Source organism: Mastigoproctus giganteus, chromosome 7 (genome assembly GCF_048544385.1).
Source record: "Mastigoproctus giganteus isolate SK-2022 chromosome 7, ASM4854438v1, whole genome shotgun sequence".
NCBI lineage: Eukaryota > Metazoa > Arthropoda > Arachnida > Uropygi > Thelyphonidae > Mastigoproctus > Mastigoproctus giganteus.
The window spans coordinates 88,294,620-88,316,758 of record NC_143581.1 but is presented as its reverse complement, the minus strand read 5'-3'; the positions used below and the strand labels follow the sequence as shown (position 1 = coordinate 88,316,758).

Genomic DNA, 22,139 nt, shown 5'->3' with positions numbered 1-22,139 from the left:
CCTTCCAGATCCACTGGATCTGGAAGGGGATTATCCACTGAAGCCAACTTAGAACATGTCTGCTCTCTTCACCTCCTACAAAAGAATATTGGGTGATAGATAACTCAGCCAGATGACAGATAACATAAATATGCCAGAGTGGTGTTAATGGCAACAAAGCTTTTACTGTAATTAATAATGATAAATAAATTATGATCGTTCTGTTCTTTATAATGGTGAAGCAATTACTGCAGTAATAGTAAGAACGTACCACAGAATGTCTAATTACAATCTGTGTATAACTTCTAATTGGAAATAAATAGATATTTAGTTCTCATAGAGGTATAAGTGCTTTATTTCAATACTAACTGTAATCTTTCCCTTCATACAGTAAGTGGGGAATGGGGGATTTAACTGAGTTCCATATTTTTCTTTATAACCAGATAGATATACTTTTATTTATAATATAATACAAATATATTATTTCTATTAGTTTCTTTAAATATTTATAATTGCTTCTCCACTTAATTGATCATTAAAAGGTTGCAATGCAGGTTTCACTTCTGTCTTCAGAAATTCTTCTACCTATCAACATAAGGAGGAAAAAAATTATCAGAATAAATTATATTCATGATAAGATTATTTAAAACATTTAAATTGCTTAATCTGACAGGTGCATAGTCATATTTAGTCTCCACTTAATTGATCATTATAACCAGATAGATAGTATATCTATCTGGTTATAATGATAATAATGAAGGAATTTATTCCAATGCAAAGCATGCAATTTTGTAAGGCTGGTGACAATGCATCAGTATAAAAACATTTCCAATGCAAAGCATGCTTGAATTCTGAGCATGGCTAGATAATATTAAAGTTCTATTGACACCCTAAGCATGTAACAAATATGCTCTGGGTGTCAACAGTACTCTCAGATGCCCAAAAATATAGCTTTCTTTAAATTAAGTTGAATTAACAATTTTTACAGTTATGGCATAGGAATATGTCTTTTGTTGTTTGGGGAATTTTACATTTTTTTTACCTCCTATATAGAAGTCATGACAACAATAATAACAAAGAAAGAAAGAAGGAATTTATTAATGATTTGATTATATTTGAACAGACAACTCCAATGTTTAGTTACTTTGTCATAGGATCTATGGGAAGATCTGACTCAAAATTTTGTTTTGACTAGTATTCGTTTATGATTCCCCATTCAACTCAAGTTTTTTATTTCTGCAAGATGCATTCTATTAAATAAATTACCAATACAGTCAAAATCCTGTATCAAAGAAAATGATGCAGAACTGAACCAGAAATTATACAGCTTTGCCCAAAAAGAATGAAATACTCAATTGCTCTCTTCAACCAGAAGTTACAAGTCCAATTTGTTTCCATTCCACATCATAAGACTTGCTCCCTCTTTTGATGCCCTAATATTTAAAAATAGAATCCATAAAATTAAAAAAACAGCCAAGCTTACCTTCAAAAGATTTTTATACAGCCACTACCCTGACTTACATTCCATGGAACGCTATGTAAGATGAATTTTATGTAAGTTGGAATTTCCCTAAAAGCTTATGCAGCACTTGTAACTATGTGCAATGCATTTGATTGAAGCAAAAAAGAAATGTTCAATGAACATGTAAATAGAATTATTTATTAAACCACCCATTGCTTTCCCCTAACTTGGCTTGGGGTTCACTGTACTTATCCTTAATATTTTCATAAATACTTCTTGCTTTTGCTTGAATAATCATTAGCCTTACACTCGGGGGCACTTGCTTCTGAATCTGGCACCTCCGTGGGCAGGAGCAGCAGTGTGCGTAGCACACGCTTCTTGATTAGACCGGGGTTCAAGCCCGTGAGCCACCAAATATGGAGGATGCAGAAAGGTCAGGGAATGACCACCGCATATCCCTGGAGCAATATGGCCTTAGTTGCTAATGTTCCTAAGAACCAAAATAAACTAACAACAAGCTTCTGAATCTGATTTTTCATCCATATTATTAATAGCCTTTCCATCTTCAATATAGCACCATGCGGGATCCTTTAACATATTCTTTTATACATGCACTGTCCTTTAAAATAGTATTCACTGTTGAAGCAGCAAGACCTAATTCCTGTGCAATAGATGACAAACTTTGTCTTGCTTCTTACTTTTTAATCATTTTCATCCTCATTTCTAAATCAATTTTGTTTTGTTTCCTAGCATTGCCACCACTTACACTTTCTGTTGGTCGCTTTCCCTTCATCATTGTAATAAGTAAATAGGAATGAAGAGAAGATTTCAGTGAAGGGGAAACACATTTCACCATAATAACATAAAAACCCACAATTCCAGTTATCAGTATTATTGCAAATACAATAAGATCAAGTTTACTACTCATTTATAATATATTTCACTAACAGAAAAGCCCAATAATTCAAGCTCTCCATAATAGAGGTGACCAAGATATAACACCCCAAACTTAAATTATTACATGTTTAGATGTGTATATAAATTCAAGAAGCACATTAACAGTCTTTATAAGAAACTTGAGTGGAAAAACAAATAAGCTTGTTATGGGCAAAATCTTTAATTCACTGATTGGAACATGGACCAGCCATTCACCCAGCAGTAGAAGATTTCTGAATCATTTTAATAGCTTATTTCTCTCAAGGTGTTCATAGAAAATACAAGAGAGACAAATTATCCTCAACTTGATACTAATCACATGCCAATTTCTGACTTAAAAAGCTGGAAATCAGGTAAGCAGGAAATTTTTCAGAAAAGTCAGGAATTCTATGCAAAGACAGGTGGAAAACAGATATTCCAGAAATTGCACGAGGTTTTTACACACTGCACTAAAGATTAAATTACAAGATCAAATATATATATTTGATATTAAACTATAGAAATAGGATTGTTTAGTATGCTTCCTATGATTTCTCTTTCTATAAATTTCTATTTGAATTTTTTTTAGCCATCAACTGATTATGATTGCTTCAAGATAGGGTTGTATATTTTTCCCTCTTTAAAAATGTTCAGTCAAGATTCTGTTTATAATTGTCCTGCTTGACTGTTAAGAGCTGCCTCCCCCTTACCTAGCTAAATATTCTCTCATACACAACATTGCTATGAGTAACTGTTAGAATGTCAAGCATGGCTTGGGATAATTTCTTTTTCGTGCTTCTTTATGTACTTATCAGTTCCACAATAAGGCTCACTGTACATTACCTCTTTCTACTTTCGTAATTTCTCAAACTGAAACTGACAAAATTGCTGCTACAACACATACATATTTTTTAAATTTCATTTATTTCTTTAATGAGGCCAAAAATTTCAAATTTAAAAATTATGCACTGCCAACGGATAAAATATGTGCTACTTTGGCATCATTCAGAACATTTTTCAATAGGAACTTGTGCACCATATAGTGCACGATTTTCCACTGAACAAAGAACAGAATCTTCTATTGTAGACTGGAACCAATCTTGGCAGAAGAAATGAATAATGATGAAGTATTAATATGAAGTAATGATGAAGTAATATATAATGATGAATTATTCTTCTGGTTTAGACTGCTATGGTAATCAACTTCCAAAATGAAAGTGGAAGATTTAAAACCTGTTCATATAATAGAATACCACGTAACATTCTTCAATATCTAGGAGTAATGACCTTACACAGTATTAGATGACTCTCATCAACCAGTGCAATACCACCACTTTGCTTATTGGAGGCTTGAAGTGGTGGAACCCATGTTTAGTCTCCAGAGCTAAGTTCCAGTCAACTCTTCCTCATCTCTTCCATCATAGAGTACGACTGATGACTTTTGGGATTATGATGAACATCATGGTGAGATTAAATCTTTCTTGCATTTTGAGGGTACAGCTCTAATATGGTGTTTGCAGGCCGGCTGCTAGTTAGTACACCAGACTGAACCTATTGGTAACTCTTTAGGAAGCTTCCGGATCAGCTAATGTATAATCTTGCTACCTCTACTCTGCCAGATAGTGACCGGAGGTAGTCTAAGTAGTGTGTATGCGGGGGGATATTGTCGAGGCCACGTTATGTCAAGGATCTGGGTATATTCTTACCATGTGTACGCCTTTTCCAAAAATTTCATTACTTCATATAGCATGTTCTCTCCCCCCCCCCCACTTTTTCTTACTATTGAATACACCATGAATTGTCAAACTAATAGAGTAAGCTTATCTGCGAAAAGATCTAAACCTCACAAACACTTCCTAGTTCATTTCACATCACATATATATGTGGTCTCAATTCTAATCTCAACAATGTCCATTTCCACATGCACTCTGCCAAACCCCATGTACTTTTTCTGACAGAATCTGTTATCGATTGATTCAACTACTGCTCATCTCAGTTGCCTAAATTATTCACTGTGTGGTACTTGTGCATATGTCCGTTCCTATATTCCCTGTCAGAGACTTGGTAATTTGGAATCTCCTCGTTTCGATCTTCTCTGGCTTAAAATCTCTCTACTTCATTGTGTCAAATTCATCTGTTGACGCTACCGTTCTCCCAACTCCACTAATCACTTGGAGCTCTTCAACTTACTCTCTTTGCAACTTGACTTTCTCCAGTCCAACTATTAAGAGTGAGATAATTTTCCTTGGTGATTTTAATGTTCACAACTCTAGCTGGCTTCCGTTTTCTAGTCACAATGACCCAGCTGGTCGAGATGCTGAAGCTTTTGCAATTACTAATGACCATGCACATGTTGTTCATTTACTTACAAGAATACCAGACAATCCTAACCATACAGCCAACACGCTTGATCAGCGGCATGTTATCCTATGGGTAAAAAAGGCAATCACCTGGGGCCCCCATCAACAGGGGTCCACAAAGTCCCCAAATCAATATTCTATAAATTGATTTTTGTAGTAAAAAAATCGGAAATTAAATTTCGGTCCCATATCTGGGGACCCTAGAATGCAGGTGTGACTCAGGCATATGACAACATATGAAATATAAACACCTTGGTGCAGGGCAGAGCGCATTGCCGTGTACAGACCAGCCCTATGCAACGACCCTATCCCGTAATGTATTTTTTTTGGGACCTTAAGAGTCTCATTCCACCCCCCTATTCTGCTGACGAGGGCTGAAGGACTTCCAGCAGCAAAATCAGCACAGTAGTAAATATCTACTACTTATCAACAGTAACTAGAGCAAATGTATAACTGAATTTTATTGTTTTTATTTCAAAATAGAAACCATCTCCATGAAACGGGCCATTATATTTGTCGATCTTAAAATCCTATATCACATTACACAGTTAGAAGAATAAAATTCGGTTACATTTGCTCCGGTTATTGTTGATAAGTATTAGATATCATTTACTACCGCACTGATTTCGCCGCTGGAGATCCTTTGGCCCAAATGGGATTTTAAGATTGACAGCTATAACGGTCCATGTCATCCCTGTGGTACAGACAGTACATATGGCTGATATCAACATAGTGTGTGCTAACAAGTGTATTGTGTATTATTGTATTAACGATAAGTGTATAAGTTACAAACGTTGTTTAATAAATAAAGAGAAAATTCTAGTATTTTGTTTGTTTTGTTGTTAAAATATTTATTTTATACTAATTCTAACACAATTTGGTGCGGGCTCTTTCCCGCAATAATGTACAATTAATTTAAACAAACTTTCTTTCATTTTAATTTTCTGTAATTGGGGTAGAATACTAGATTTCTATTTTACATTGTACATTCAAATATTATTTTACTTAATTATGAAAAACAATTAGATGAATAAAGTAAAAAATAATAAATTATACAATATACGAATTAGATAGTATGAATCAGAGCTGTACTATATTGAGGTAAACTCCTCTTATTATTTTACTAACAATATACGAATATAAAAATAATATTTTAGGGCGATGAAAAGAACGTATGAATCTGGGTTTCAAAAAAGAAAGAAGCAGAAAATTAGAGAGGTGGAATTAAAAAAGAAACAAACCTCATTACAGGATTTTGTAGCAATAAAAAATCGAGAAGATGACAGCAGCAAAACAGAAGAAAATAGGATAGAAAATGAACCCTCCAACTCTACAGTATCAGCCGGCGTTATTATTGATCAAATTGAAAACAATACCACAAATGCAACTGTTTACAATATTAATGATAATAACGATAAAAATATGAATGCAATACATACAAATAATATCAAACATACACTAAAGATATTGCTTTATGACCAAACCCCATCACAAATAATTTTATTGAGTTTTGCCTTCGCGAAAAACTGCAAAATTTTGGAAACATTAAAAATTCAAATTGAAATTTTAATTGTGATGGAAAAATCATTACAAGAAAATTAAACGAACCCCATTTCTATTTAAGTAGAGCTAATGGTACCACAGAAAAAAGAGAGTGGTTAATATTTTCAGAAACCACACAATCTGTGTGTGTACTGTTTTATTTGGAAATTGTTTTCAGTTAAATCAAAAAAATTATTAATTATTGGATGTAATGATTAGAAACATTGTTGATATTTCAGAAATGCATGATGAGTCTAAAGAACATAAGGAAAATATGTGTGTGTGTACATAAAGTGCTTGAAAAGTGTAGGAAGAATTGATTTAGAGTTGATAAACGCTTATGTAAAACAAACAAATTGGCGTGAGGTTCTAAAAAGAGTTGTTGCGACAGTGAACTGTTAGCTTCATTAGAGTTGGGATTTCGAGGGCATGATAGTAGTGCAGGAAATTTTATGAGTTGCTTATAATGCTTAGCTAATTTTGATATGTTTTTGAAAACTCACTTAAAAACTTATGGTTAATGTGGTAAACGACAGGTGAATTATCTTTCTAATACTATGTGTGACAAATTCATACATTTAATGGCTGCTAACATAAGAAATACAATTATTAATGAAATCAAACAGGCTAAATACTTTTCACTTATTGTTAACTCTACTCCTGACTTAAGTCACACAGATCAATTATCATTTATTATGTGATATTTAGATAAAGAAAATAAAATTCAGGAACGTTTCTTGTCTTTCCTACATATTGAAAAGCATGATGCTAACTACTTGGAAAATATTATAACTTCAAAATTAAGGAATATGATTTAGATATCCAAAACTGTAGAGGACAATCTTACGACAATGCAGCCAACATGTCCGGGATATACAACGGGTTACAAGCGAAGATTAAGAGCCATAGTAAAACTGCATTTTATGTCCCTTGTGCGGCTCATAGCCTAAATTTAGTGGGAAATTCCACTGCAGAAGCTTGTCTATTTCTTCGATTTTATTCAAATTTATTTGTATTTTTCTCTTCTACAAAGAGATCGGATATTTTAATGAAAGCAACTACAAAAGGAAATGTAACATTAAAAAAAAAATGTTCTACAAGATGGTATTTGTAATAAATGAATATATATGCATGAGATAACAATTATACAGGTGTTTCGACTGTGCATGGATATGTTGGGTGACTGAATTTACCCTGATGGCAAAGAGTGAAGAACTAATCATAGAACCCTAGAGAACTCCTCCTTCGTGTACATATGTTTGTGAGAAAGCAGAATGAAAGCATATCCAAAAGGATCTGTCACTTAAAAAGTTCCAGATAAATTTTGGAAGGTGACCCCAAAGGGTAGATTCATACAAATTATGAAGATTCCCATATCGTCAAGGTGTCAAAAGCTTTTTCAACGTCAAGAGGTATCATCACTAACTGTTCTTTCGTAAGAAATGCAATTTGAATGTTTGCTTCAAGCGTTGACATAGCTCTTCAAAAGCTGTACTGATTTCAACTTAAAATGTTTTCAGTCTGTAGAAATGATGTCAACCTAGCATTAATTATTTTTTCCCAATGTTTTTTTCTAAACAACTAGTTAATGTGATAAGCTGGTAATTTGTTGGATCAGTATGGTCCTTTCTTGACTTAAGAATGCTAACACAACAAAATAGCACCAGCTAGCAGTCTTCACTGAAGATTCTATTAAACAATTGTAGAGGAGGCAATTAGGGATTCTTCACTCAAATGATCAATCATGAAATAATAAATTCCATCAGGGACTGTGGTGCTATTCTTTGATTGTGCAAGTGCTGTAATTCAGTAATGGTGAGAGGTACATTATATGGAAGTTTGAATGTAGTATTAAAATTCAAATTTTGAATGTAGTATTAAAATTTTAGTGCCGCCCCCTCCTTCTGTCTGTCTTTCAGTCTAGATCATAAAGCAGAGACAGAAGGAGGGACCTCAAAATTTTGTCTTATATGTAAAAAACATATGAAAGTGATTGAAAAAAAGTTTCATATTAACTTAAATAGAAATTATTTATTTTACAAGTGCCATTCTATTTGTGAAGTAATGATACAATATATTTCGTGTTTGCTTATGAGCTACCACTCAAAGGAGTGTGAAAATGCATTCTATGCCTCATTTTCTCTGAATCAGGTCCAGGGGTGAATTTAAAAATATTTCTATTTTCCATGTCTTGGAATTATTACATGGAAACTGTTCCATGTAATATAGTCTCAGGGCCAAATGGCCCTGCTGCTCCCCTCCCCCATCTGGGCCTGGATGCATGTATGTGCTTTTTTTTTAACACATTAAATTGTGCTTTTCAAAAAAGTTTTCAGTTAACTGCCCTCTCTAATCAAGTTGGAAGGAAATGAATATGGGAGGGGCAATGCCTACTGCCTCCTTTATGCATTTCCATGAGTATCTAAATCAACAAGAGTATATGAATGATTGAGCAGATGGATATAAAAAATAAAATTGTTATTATATCCCAGGGGTGGGCACGCATGAGGTCAATGAGAGCCGCATTCCGGTTTTTCATATATTATAAAGAGCCACGCCATAGTTACATAGTATTAAATACACAAATTCAAATTTAATTTAATTTAATTTAATTAATATGATTACATATTCTACACGTCTTAAGTGTATACATATATAAGAAAATATAATTAAGAGAAAGAAAATACAAAATAATTATTTCAAAATTTTAATAATAAAAATGCATTAATTAAAAGTATATAACATTTAACGAAGACCTTTGGTCAAATTTTTGAAATTTGGCGTTGTTGTTATTATTTAGGAGAATTAGCAACTAAGGCCATATTGCTCCGGAGATAGGCTGTGGTTATTCACTGAACTTCCCACATCCTCAGTATTTGGTGGTGACAGGCTCGAACCCCGGTCTAATCAAGAAGCGTGTACTACGCACTGCTGCTCCTGCCCACCTGGCTATGGAGGCGCCGACATTTGGCGTAAAATTTGTTAAAGCTGTTCGCAACAATTCAGTGAGATGATGATTGGTCAACTGTGAACGATATTTCAACTTCACGAACTTCATTGTGGAATACAAAGATTCACAGCAATATGTTGTACCAAAAATTGAAATTAGACCGCTGCAGTTTTCTTTAAATGTGGATATTTTGATTCTGGCAAGAGTTTCCAAAATTCAATTATAGAAGTAGATTTGTGCTGCATTTGCAATGCCTGATCCTCTTTCATCTCTAATAACTCCAATTCCCCAGCCACTTTTTCAACAAGTATTATTTCAGAAATTGGAAATCCATCTTCAATAATATCACAAATAAATGGGTTCACAAAATATGCAAATGTGATTTCAAATCTTCAAACCTATGTTTGAAATCTGCTTGCAATTCTTCCAATTTTTCTTTGTATTCGTCTAACTTTTCTTCTTTGATATTAATTATATTTGCTTTTACTCGTGGAAAATGATTAAATATTTTGTTCTTAAGATCGTACACAAAAAGCCGAAGTTTAGCTTCAAAACTAAATACAGTTTGTGACAAATCAATAATAATTTTTTCCTTTCCTTGTAAAGCCAAATTAAGTGTTTGCAAATGTTCTATAATGTCTGTAAGGAACATTAAGTCAGAAAGCCAAGTTTCATTTTCTAATTCTGGGTATTTTTTTTTTTTTTGTAAATGTTATGATGGGATTTAGGAGTTCCACAAAACCGCCCAAAACATTGTAAGTTGACAGCCATCTTACAACACACCATAGGGATAAATCATTGGGCAATTCATCTGTTTCGTCATTCACTCGCAACTCTTCTAAAAAGTTCTTAAATTGACAATGTGTTTTGGCATTTTTTCAAACTAAATTCACAATTTGCAAAACAATGTTCCACACAATTCCGTATTTGAAGTACTTCGCTATGAGATGCTCACGGTGAATTATGCAGTGAAGAGGTAAGAAACATGGAATTTTAGGATCGTTATTTAAAAGACCAATGAGACCTTGGTTTTACCCTATCATTGCAGGCGCTCCGTCAGTCGCAACACTTACAAGTTTATCACGAGGCAATTCAAACCTGTTCATCACTTCATCAAGCGCATTTCTAACATCTATACCACGAGTTGTTTCGATAAGAGCTACTAGGTCTAACATTTACGTCTGCAGATACATAGCGGACAAAAACGGCCAATTATGGAACGTCCTGAATGTCTGTAGACTCGTCGAGAGCTAAACTAAATGCCGTACAATTTTTCAAATCACACATCAAACTATTTTCAACATTTTTACTAATTGCACCAATACAACGCTCAGTTGTACGGCGTTACATAGGAACCTGTGCGATCAATTTATGCAGTTTTGTATTATCTGGATCCAAAACTTTAACCACTTCTTCCAAGTTTCTTTCAATAAATTCTCCTTCTCCATATGGACGTTTTGCGCGAGCAATATTCCAAGCTATCAAAAAACTAGCTTCGTTTGCTCTGTCATCTTCGTGACTAAAATAAGACAAGAGTCCTTGTTGCTTATGAAGACCAGATTGCAAGGACTTAAGTTTCTCTGTTCGCAATTTTGAATTGAGTGGATATTGAGTTGAAAAGTGGGGATGACTTCCTTCGTAATGTCGACGTAAATTACTTACTTTGTAGTTTGCAATTGTAACTTTACAAATAAGACACAATGACTTTCCATTATTGTCAATAAAAGCAAAATTTTCTACCCATTCTTCTTGAAAGTTTCTATTTTCTTGTTCGTATTTTCGTTTTTTGATATTTTCTGAGGTCATGTTATCAAAAAATTTAAATAAATTTAATTCCAAAGTTTGAAATTGAAACTCTTATGGGAGGTTTGGTCACATTTTCTACCCACTCCCGGTGTTGTGTTGCGCAAGTCCGCTGATGGTGCCAGCAGTGTAAATGAGCGCAGATTTATTTATAATCAAAATAAAAATAGCAAAATATCTAGACATAAAAAAAAAAATAAACATAACATAAAATCCGTATAACAAAATATTAGTTACTTAGTTAATTTAACAAGATTCATTGAAAAAAGTTCTGAAATAATAATAAAAAAAAACAGATTTAAATTTTCAGTGGGAGCCGCACTTAACTCAACGAAGAGCCGCATGCGGCTCTGAGAGCCGCATTTGCCCACCGTTGTTATATCCTGACCATAACTTGAGTTGAAACTGATTTTGAAAATATTTGTAGAGGCATAGGTCTAGAGGTTGTTCTGGAGTTTACTCCTCTACGAGCTACATTAAAGACACTCATATCTTTTATATATATTATGTGATGTTTTATTTTAATAGATATTTGAGAGGTCAAATTTCTTTATTTTTTTGTAGACAAAGAACAACAGGCTTATATCCACACTTAAGCCATATACATCATCTAAGCTCACTTGACTTTTTTTTTAACATGTTAAATTGTGCATTTCAAAAAAGTTTCAGTTAACTGTCCTCTCTAATCAAGTTGGAAGGAAATGCATTAGTTCAGTTCCACTGAACTAATGTGTGCATTGTTTGCGTTTACCAGATTTGTCTGTTTGCTTACAGGAAGTAGTTTTTTTGTGTCTGTCCACTTTTTCTTTTTCCCTTTTTAGAAATAGGGGTTTGACAGTACCCACATCCTCTTCTGTGTGAATTTTAAGAACTAGAGCATGAATCCTTGTGTGTCTTTTGATCAATATCCATATAGTATCAGTACAGGAACTCAGACTTACGTAATACTCAACTTCCGGAAATTCGACTTTATGTAAGTTTTTGCCAGCCAGTGCAAACTTAAAAAAATCGTGGAAACATATTTTGCATCCTGTAGAATAAATTGGTTTCACATTACGATATCATGAAAATATCATAATGTGAAACCAATAACACATTGGGTTTTTTTTTTGTAATTCGTTCCAAGTCCTTGGAAGTTGAAAATTTCACTATATTACTAAGCTATTTATCCCTTTAAAAGGTCACATTTATAATGGAAGTTGCACTATCCTTTCATCGTTATCATAAGTCCCGTTATAAGAATCAATTTTGAACATCTTTGTGATATTTTTCTAAAGCACATTTCTGGAGGTCATGACCATAAAACAATAAAAACAATTTGCACTTTTGGTTTATTGGGCTTTTCTGTTAGCGCATATAATTATGAACGAGTAATAAACTCGATCTTGATGCATTTGTAATAATACTGATAACTGCAATTGTGTGGATTTTTATGCTATTATGGTGAAATGCGTTCCCCTTCACTGAATTCTTCAACCATATAAAAAACAAATTTTCAGAAACTTCTCTTCATTCCTATTTAGGTATTACAATGATGAAGGAAAAGGGACCAACAGAAAGTGGAAGTGCCAGGAATCGAAACAAAATTGAGAAAATGATTAAGTACGAAGCAGGGCAAAGTTCGTCATCTACTGCAATAGAATTAGGTCTCGCTACTTCAACAGTGAATAATATTTTAAAGGACATGTCAAAGGATCAATGTACTTGAGATCAAAGTGATCACTAAACAGCATTCAGGTGCTATGTCAAAGATGGAACAGCTGTTAATAATATGGATGGAAAATCAGATTCAGAAGCGAATGCCCCGAGTCTAATGACCATTCAAGCAAAAGCAACAAGTATTTATAAAGATATTAAGGATAAGTATGGTGAACCCAAACCCAAGTTTGTAGCAAGCATAACGCTGGTTTAATAGGTTCAAGCATCACGCTGGTTTCCACAACTTTAAAGTATGCGTGAAGTTGGCAGTGCCGATTCTGCAGCTGCAGAGAAATTTTGTGATGTGTTGAAAAAAATTATTGAAGGCGGCAGCTATTGAACCCAGAAAATTTTTAATGTTGACGAGATTGCTCTGTGTTGGAAAAAAATGCAGGATCGAACATACGTTGTCAAAGAGGCTACAATACAATACCAGGTTTCAAGGCATCAAAAGATAGGACCACACTCTTGCTTGGGGCTAATATGCAGCAAGAGATTACAGATTAAAACCACTGCTGGTGTACCATTCTGGAAATCCTCTTGCATTTAAGGGCATAAATAAAGCCACCCTAAGCGTGCATTTACTATCGAACCAGAGAGCAGGGATAACAATATCTCTCTTTGAGGATTGGTTTAAATGCTGCTTCATTCCCGAGGTTAAAAAATATTGTAAAGACAACAACGTTCCTTTCAAGATTTTGCTTCTATTAGATAATGCTCCTGGACCATCCTACGCATCTAGATGATTTCAATTCAAACGTGAGAGTCATATTTCTACTGCAAAACACAACTTCACTATCCAACCTACGGATCAGGGTGTTATTTCAAATTTAAAAGCATATCGCACAACAGGAATTTAAAAGCATATTGCAAAAAAACATATTTACGTGCAACATTTGCTCAGGCATTGTCCAGTAGACAACAAGAAAAATTTTACGTTAAGAGACTTTTGGAAATCTTACAGTATTTCTCACACCATCTTAAACATTAATAAAGTCTAGATTGAAATTACTAAAAAAAATTTTTGTGATGCATGGAAGAAAATATGCTCACGGCACGTAAAAGGTTTTGAAGGATTTGAAAAAGACGAATCATATGAAGAAGTTACAGATGAGATTGTAAAGGTTGCAGAGCTACTTCAGTTGGAGGATGATGCCAAAAATGTGGAGGAGTTAATAGAGGAAGAAGAGAAGGAATTATCTAACGATGAACTTATTGACTTGCAGGCAGCGATAGTGAAAAAAGAAAATGCTGACAAAGCTCAAGATGAACCAAATGAGGAGCTGAGATGCTTCATCACCAGAGTGATGGCAATGGCATTTCATGAAATTGCAATCGTGAGGTTTGAAAAGATGGATCCTGACAGCGAAGGATTCTTAAAAGTTAGAGGGATGAATGATATGCTTGCTTGCTACAAAGATATCTACGATGGGAAAAAAAAAAAAAAGCCACCGTCCATTAACATGTTCTTTCGTAAAGTCGAGCAGCCAACCCCTTCTAAATCTCCACAGCCCTCAACCTCCGCAGCAGCGTACTTATCAGCTGAAGACATCAATTCTGGTAATGATGCTCAAGAGGTAAAACTTACTGATGTTATGCCTGTCTCCTCTCTTTTTTTGTAATTTTATAATTTTGAAATTTTTTTAAATTGTACGCTTTTGTAATTTTTCCTGCACATGAGGTAAAAAACTGAATAAACACAATAAATAATTCTATTTACATATTTGTTGAACATTTCTCTTTTGATTCAATCAATTCAGCAAGCAGAGTTGCAAGTGCTGCACAAGCATGGGGGAAATTCCGATTTACGTGGTGTCCCACAGAACGCAACCCTTGTATAAGTCGGGGAGTTCCTGTACTGGATTTGTGCTTATCTCTTTCAGAGCTTTTCTGTGTTTGTTCTATTGGCTACTGTATGTTTTTTTTTTTTTTTATCTGACAGGTGCTGTTAGTGATGTATTTACCAAATGAGGCACTTCTGGGCAGATTACGTTAATCTTAAAGAGGAAAGGACTGATCTTGCTCAGTAAGATATTGAAATGCTTGGGGAACTGAACAATCGGACTGTATTGTTATGGAGTGTTACTTTTGGACTGCAGAAGCATAGGAGGCCAATTTGATAGACACTGAAAACACTTGCTCTGTTTCCTGTTAAGGCACCTTACCAGGAAACTGAGAAACCACATTTTGATTTTTTTTTTTTTTTCCCCCTCTTCTACTGGATGCATTATGTCATATGATTACCCCGACAATTTGGAGCATTGCATTTCAGTAATGCAGTCTGTATGAACATGTGCTTTCAAACCACAGTAAGCACAGGTTTGAGATTGACAAAATTTTTAGCACTTAAAGCACTGGACTTGTATGTGCAAATTTGATATCCAGTTTTTATGGTTGATGCCAAATTTGGTTTTTTTTTTTTTTTTTTTTTTTGTAAAATTGATTGAGTAGAAGTAAAAATGATTGTCTAGATAGTGGTATCTCTTTAATGTATCTGAGGAAGAGGCTGTTCTTGAACAGTCTCTTCCTCAGATACATTAAGGAGATACCACTCTGCTATTACCCCTTTAGGGTGGCATGCATGGTAACCTTTGTGGAAATTCCACTAAATGTTGACATTTTTAAGTCTTTCTAAGGTATTTACACTCAGTCATCGCTACTAGAAATTCTCCAGACTTTAGTCTTTGAATCATTTTTGGGGAGTCAGAAATATTTAAGACATTTTTGAATTAAAAATCTAGAGAGTTTACTCAATGGATGGTCTACCAAGAATGCAGTATTAGAAAGAGAAGCGGGCCTTCAGTTCCTTCTTTGTTTCTGCCTCTTTGCATTAGATGCATTTATTTCATCTCTTTTCAGTGGATCTGAATCTTTGGATTCAGATTCACTGAAATGAGATCCATTTATTAAAATTATTCAAGTCAAGTTATTAAAATTAATGGAGAGAGAGAGAGAGAGAGAGAGAGAGAGTATATCTGAAATATTTTAATACTACAGAACTTTATAAAAATAAATTAATTTAGTGTATTTATATGTGGCATTAATGCTATTTCTGTTTTATACAATTAGTCATTATATGCACATGAAATTTGATATTAAGTATAATTTTTTCATTAATGCATATTACGGGAATTACGTGATATTAACTAAACTGTTCAGTTGCAATTACAGGTGGATTAAGTCTATTTGGTGCTAACTAACACTAGGTGTGCCTAAATGCAAAACTTCGTGGCATATTTACTTATGTTTAATCTAATATTAAAAACTAAAACTAATGTTAATACTAATATTATCATTATCAATTCATTACTCTACATAGACATTCCTCTGTTACCCCGCAGGGGCTTTCAGCAGGGAAATAACCAAACGATATGAATGACTTATGCGTACCCATTTCTATTGTCCCAATAACAGTTCACTAATTACAATACATTTTAAGGCCATTTTTTTTTTATTTTTTAAATCTGAAATTGCATCTGAAAATCAATATAGATTAAATTTATCATTAAAATAGATAATAGCCACAAACTGGGACTGGAACCCAAAGTCCTACGGGTATGCATCAGATAAAACAATACTTATACTTACTAAGCTAAGACCAAAGAACTCACTTGCAATGGTAGGCAAGAAAAGAGGAAGTTCGTAATTACTGCCAAGTATGCATTGCAATTGAAAGTGACACCTAGCATTATAATGGGTCAGTTATTGACCAATTACATATGAAATATTACTAATTAAGTACATAAATAAATAAGTGCAAACACACACACACACACACAAAGAAAAGAAAGATGGATTTCCTTTCTGGGTTCTTACTTGAAACCTGTAGGTACAGAACCATCTGAAGTAAAACTAAAGAGAAAATAGCACCATAAAAGAAATAGAACTACAGTAAACCCCCGCTATTTGCGGGGATTACGTTCCTGAGAAATGTCGCGAATACTGAGTTATGGCTCCCATAGTAATAAAGGGGTTCCGTTCCAAAGTATGAAATATATAAGAAAAACTAGTCTAAAATTTTGTCTATATGTGTATTATATGTACCTTCATAATATGACTATGTACATAGATAGTACATAGTTAAATGCAAGCATATGGCATCGAAATGAAAATAAGAAACAATTTAATATTAAATGTAATATTAGAAATTTCAAACAAATCTTTCAAACCACCGCCTTTGCTAGCAAAAAACTTATCCCGCCAGTGCTATCACCAGTTTCGCTAGAGTGTTGATAAAGGAGTTTTGCCTTTTCACGAATTATGAGTGAACTTAACGGAATTTTATTTTGAGTTTGGTCTTCTATCCACAGATTTAAAGCCTTTTCCATTATTTCTAATTTAACATCACAAGTTACAGAGCAAATTTTTGAAGCAATTGGCATGTTTTCACAGACACTACGGCGGATTTTTTCTTCCGATTTTTTGATTGATCGTACCGTTGACTCATTGATTTTATAATGTTTTGCCATTGAGGAGACACTTTCACCATTAGAAATTTTGTGTAATAACTCAATTTTATTCACTAATGTCATCACCTTTTTGATATTTTCACATTTCTCTTGTTATTCGTAGCCATATTTTTGTACGAGTTAGAAAGAACTTGTCCACAATAAAGTCACAAAAATGGCAACATAACACTGGCTGCCATGATACTCAAAAAAGTCTGTTTTACACTGCAAAACGGCAGATTTATCACTTTTGTAAGCATATAAATTGATAAATTTATTCAATTTATAAGCATATAAATTAAAGGCAAACGACGAAACCTTCTATGACAAGCGCATAACACATACTGAACAAGGATTAGCGAGAAACATCCACGCTCGTGATTTTGTCACCCCTCTCCCCCCCACCCACTGAGTGCTGTTTTGACCAGGAAAGATAATTTTAGCCACGCCCATGTTTTTTTATGGCAAAAAATATTCACGGTGCTTTAAAATTCACATTTTTTTAGGTTTCATTTTATATTAAATCAGCGATCGCGAATAGCGGGGGTTTACTGTATATTGCTTGGGAAGGGCAGACTATATCACACAGAGAAAATCACTTGACACTCAGGGCCATCATCATGAAATGCAAAATATCTGTTTTTCCATTTCTTTCTGTGCACTGTTGTTAATGTTATTTGCTTGCAAATGTCTGATTACATTGCACTTTTTAAAATCACCTCTATATACAGTGCACAAAGTAAACATTACCTTATTCAGATTTTACAATCTGTGGAAAATTTTGCTTAAGTGCATTGTGTATATAACCCAAAGGTCGCGGGTTCGAATCCCGCCTCGGGCTTGGATCAAAGTACTGCAAAAACCTTGGGAGGTGCATTATGGCCACAGAAGCCGATGCGCCAACTACCAAAAAAAAAAAAAAAAAAAAAAAAAAATTGTGTATATAATTCTGAAATTTTACATCATATTTATTTAGTGCCTTAATAAAGGCGTGATTAATTTTGAACTACACAATTACTAAACATAACAGCAAACAATGGTATTATCACACATACCACTTTTGCATAGACTACCATGACAATAAAACAAATCAGAATTTTTTTTAAAATTTGACTTAATATAGTTTTATTATTTTTTTGTGAAAAGACAAAGAAAAACTAAGTTTTTCCAAAAAGATGGAGAACTTTGTCACCAACTACAATATATTGAGACAGAAGAATCAAATCAGTATCTGAAAATTATACTGAAAAAAAAAAAAAAAAAAAGCCCGAGTTCCCAAGTTGTTAATAACACAATGTATTTATCACATTAAGTGCAAACAGCGTATATTTTTAACAATCTACTGAAAATATTTTATTCTTTGTAAAAACTCTATCATTTATTTATACTTTGGTCAGCATGTAAAAGAATTAAAGTTATGTGCAAAATTTAAGGACCAGTCAGGTTTTCACCTGTAACTTCTCATAGGAGTGGCCTGGATATGGGAAAAGCATACCAAAGGAACTTGTGAGGTACAGAAATGATGAAGGAAACAACACCGACACAACAACAATGGAAACAAAACGGTACAGAGGGACTTTATTCAAAAATGGCAACATAACACTGGCTGCCATGATACAGCTGCATCACTGCCAAAGATGGAACAAAGGGAGGAAGTGGTCCTCAGTAGAGATATGGCCACCCCTAATATCGATGCAGGCTTTTCGCCACCTGTCCATACTTAAAACAATGTTGTTGATAAATTCTTGTCGTAACATCATCCATTCCTCTGTCAGCACCATCTTCAGCGGGTGAAAATTTTCTGGTGGGTGTGGACGTGCCACTAGGCATCTCCCCCAGAGCATCCCATATGTGTTCGATGGGATTTTGATCGACGGAACAGGCAGGCCGATCCATACGAACAATGTCCTCACTTTCCAAAAGCATATCAATAGCTGCAGTGCGATGGGGTGTGCCGTTATCATCCACAAACACGAACTCGGGGCCAATGGCACCTGAGAACAGATGCACATGGGAAAGGAATTTTTTTTTTTTCCCCGTTAGTTGGCGCATTGGCTTCTGTGGCCATAATGCACCTCCCAAAGTTTTTGCATTTTACTCTGATCCAAGTCCAAGGCGGGATTTGAACCCAAGACCATATTAAAGTGGCGCTGCTGATTGATGTTTTAGAAATTGATGATTATGCTCTAGTTGTTATTTTAAGGTAACGTTTGCATTATAAACTGAAAGAAGGCTTTTCCTATAGCTAGGTGGACGCTATCTAACTTCCTGTGCAATTTTTGTCTATTTTATCAGGTATTTCCTATACATATTATAAAGTTTGTCTCATTAGGCTTAGCATTCTGCTGACCGTATGCTAATACGTTATGTCATGGGCTGTTACATCATAAACACAGAGATTAGGCTTAGCGTGTTGACTACTTGCTACTGCTTAAACTCTGATAGCAAATGCTCATTAACACCAGTTATTGAATCCGTTGATATTAGTGAATCACTACCACATCCCGCTTAGACTGTCTCGCCACTCGCTCATCCACAGTGAACTCGCCAATTCGTATCTGCTCAAAATGGTGGATAAATCGAGGAAATTGGTTGTAAACACAACCCTGCCAGTGACCGACAACCCTAAAATAGCAGAGCAACACGAAGAACATGAGGTATCTCAAACTGAACCCCCCATTAAGAAGAACAAAAAACCAATCAATACCAAATTTGATCTGGAAACCAGGTCAAAATCTCAAAACAGAGGGACCGTGGAAACCCTCCCCCCTCTCCCAAACAGAGTACACAGACATGAGACAACCTGACCTCCCCTTGACCCCAACATGCCTGAGGGGACAGTTATCCAACAATCGCTACAGCTCAAAGTAGCACTGGAGAACTTGCTCAAAGAGCCAACTAACAGAGTTACAACACTTCTTAGGGCAGAAATCGTCACCCTATGGAATAAACTGGATTTGCTGCTTATCCAGACTCACCTGGAAAGCAAAAAGGCAACTGACTTTTCGCTTTCTGACAAATTAGAAGGCTACACTGACTGTGGAGTAAAACAAATGCAACAGCGCGACTCCACATATGCCCATGCGCTGAGGAAGCCACCCCCAGACTTTATTCCCGAATCTCAGGAGTTGGGCTACCAGACAAACACTTCAGGTGCCAACCTACGGACTACACTGAAGAAAATGCTATCACCCAGACCTAACCTAGTGGTACTTAAACCCCTTACCAATGAAGGTCGTATGTCCAGTGAGGTCAAGAAGACAGTCATGGACTCCTTGACAGATGACTTAAAGAACACTAAAATCAAGTCAATTCGCAAAACGTGAAATATAGGCGTAATTATAGAGACAGCCACAAAAGAGGATGCTGAACTGATTGTTAAGAACCCTAAAATACCATCTCTGGGACTCCTGGCCGAGCCCCCTAGACAAAAGGGGCCTTGTATACTGGTACTAGACGTAGACAAGGAAACAAGAACTCCCAGATGAAGAACTGACTTCTAACATAATTCCTAAATTCCAAACAAAAACCAGAGCTGGGCACACCATTAACTGGGTCTTTGAGCTATCAGCCAAGGCCTGGAAGATCCTCTCCCAGCAAACAAGAATTTACATCAACTGGGGCAGTCACCACTTTAGGGAGCATGTAGCCATCCCCAAATGTTTCAGGGAGCTGCCATTTTGGCCACACCACGCACACGTGCAGGCAAAATCTGCCCACCTGTGGCCACTGTGTGGAAATGGGGCATGAGTATGCTACATGCCCAAAAAAAGTCTCAACCTCCCACATGTGCCAATTGCAAGGCCCTAAAGGTGCCAGCTGACCATTCACTCAGTGACAGCAGTTGCCCAGTTTCACAATCGTCATTCGCAATCCCGAACTGACTGTCACCAAAATCACTGGCTGTGTGCGCCCATGTAATTTCACCACTGGGGCAATTCTACTTAGTTTCGATATACTGTTGACCGGGGGAAGATATTCTTCCTGCCACCCGATATCTACAGACCATCCAGCTACAAATGTCAAATGCAAAACTCATTACAGGGGCTGATGTTGACTGCAGGTTCCCAGCCTGGCACAGCCGAAATCAAAATCACAGAGGAAATAGAAATGGCCAATGTCTTGAGGACTACCTGTCTAACAGCAACCTGGTCATTCTAAACAAACCTCGCTGCCTGCCAACTTTCTCCAGTACCCTGTGGGAAGCTACCATAGATGTCACCTTAGCCTCAAGCTCCATTGCTCAGCACCTTGCTTCCTGGACAGTCTGTGAGGACTGGACCACCTCTGACCACAGGGTACTAACCTTCCAACTACACCGTTCACTAGTCACTCAACCAACCAACCGAACTCAACAAAGAAGATATACCCTGAATAAGGCTGACTGGAACCCTTTTAAGGAGGAATTGACCAGTGCAGCCAGCCACTTCAATCCTAGAGGCCTCAGCCCAGACCAGCATCAACGTGCAATTACACAGCTCGTCACTAATGCTGCAAACAAGGCTATCAAAAAGAAGAGATTCACACCTGGTGCTGTCCCCTGGTGGTCACCAGAACCCCAGGCTCTTAGACGCAAAGTCATTTACCGACGAAAACGCTATCAACGTGCAAGAAGATGGCCTCCAGAAGAAACAGAGGCTTTACTGCAGCAATATCGAGTGACCAGAAACCAGTACACCACAACAATAAAACAGAGGAAAAGGCATTCATGGGAAACCCTGGTAAGCACTGAAGGGAACGCCGATCCCTGGGGGATTGTGTGCAAAGTTACCACTAACAAGCTCCCCCAGAGGTGAGGTCGTATCAACCACAAAATTACCAAACGGACTCTACACAAGATCGTGACAAGACACTATCAATAATATTCTAGATGCTACTTTATTCCAGCAGCCTGTTAAACCACACACAACGGAACAGCTACGGCTCTGCACGGAAAATGAAACATATCGCACAACTGCAATTGAAGAACCCTTCACCCCAAC

The 22,139-nt window shown here is 35.7% G+C and overlaps 1 protein-coding gene across 1 annotated transcript in view; it reads right to left on the bottom strand.

Moving 5' to 3' along the window:
• Window positions 1-388: 388 nt before the first annotated feature.
• Adsl (adenylosuccinate lyase) overlaps window positions 389-22,139 on the bottom strand; it is a 237,367-nt gene continuing 215,616 nt past the window's right edge. The window contains exon 11 of the mRNA XM_090376996.1: window positions 389-564. Within this exon, the coding sequence (XP_090233122.1) occupies window positions 478-564 (87 nt within the window). The 3' untranslated portion in view covers window positions 389-477. The remainder of the gene's footprint in view (window positions 565-22,139) is intronic.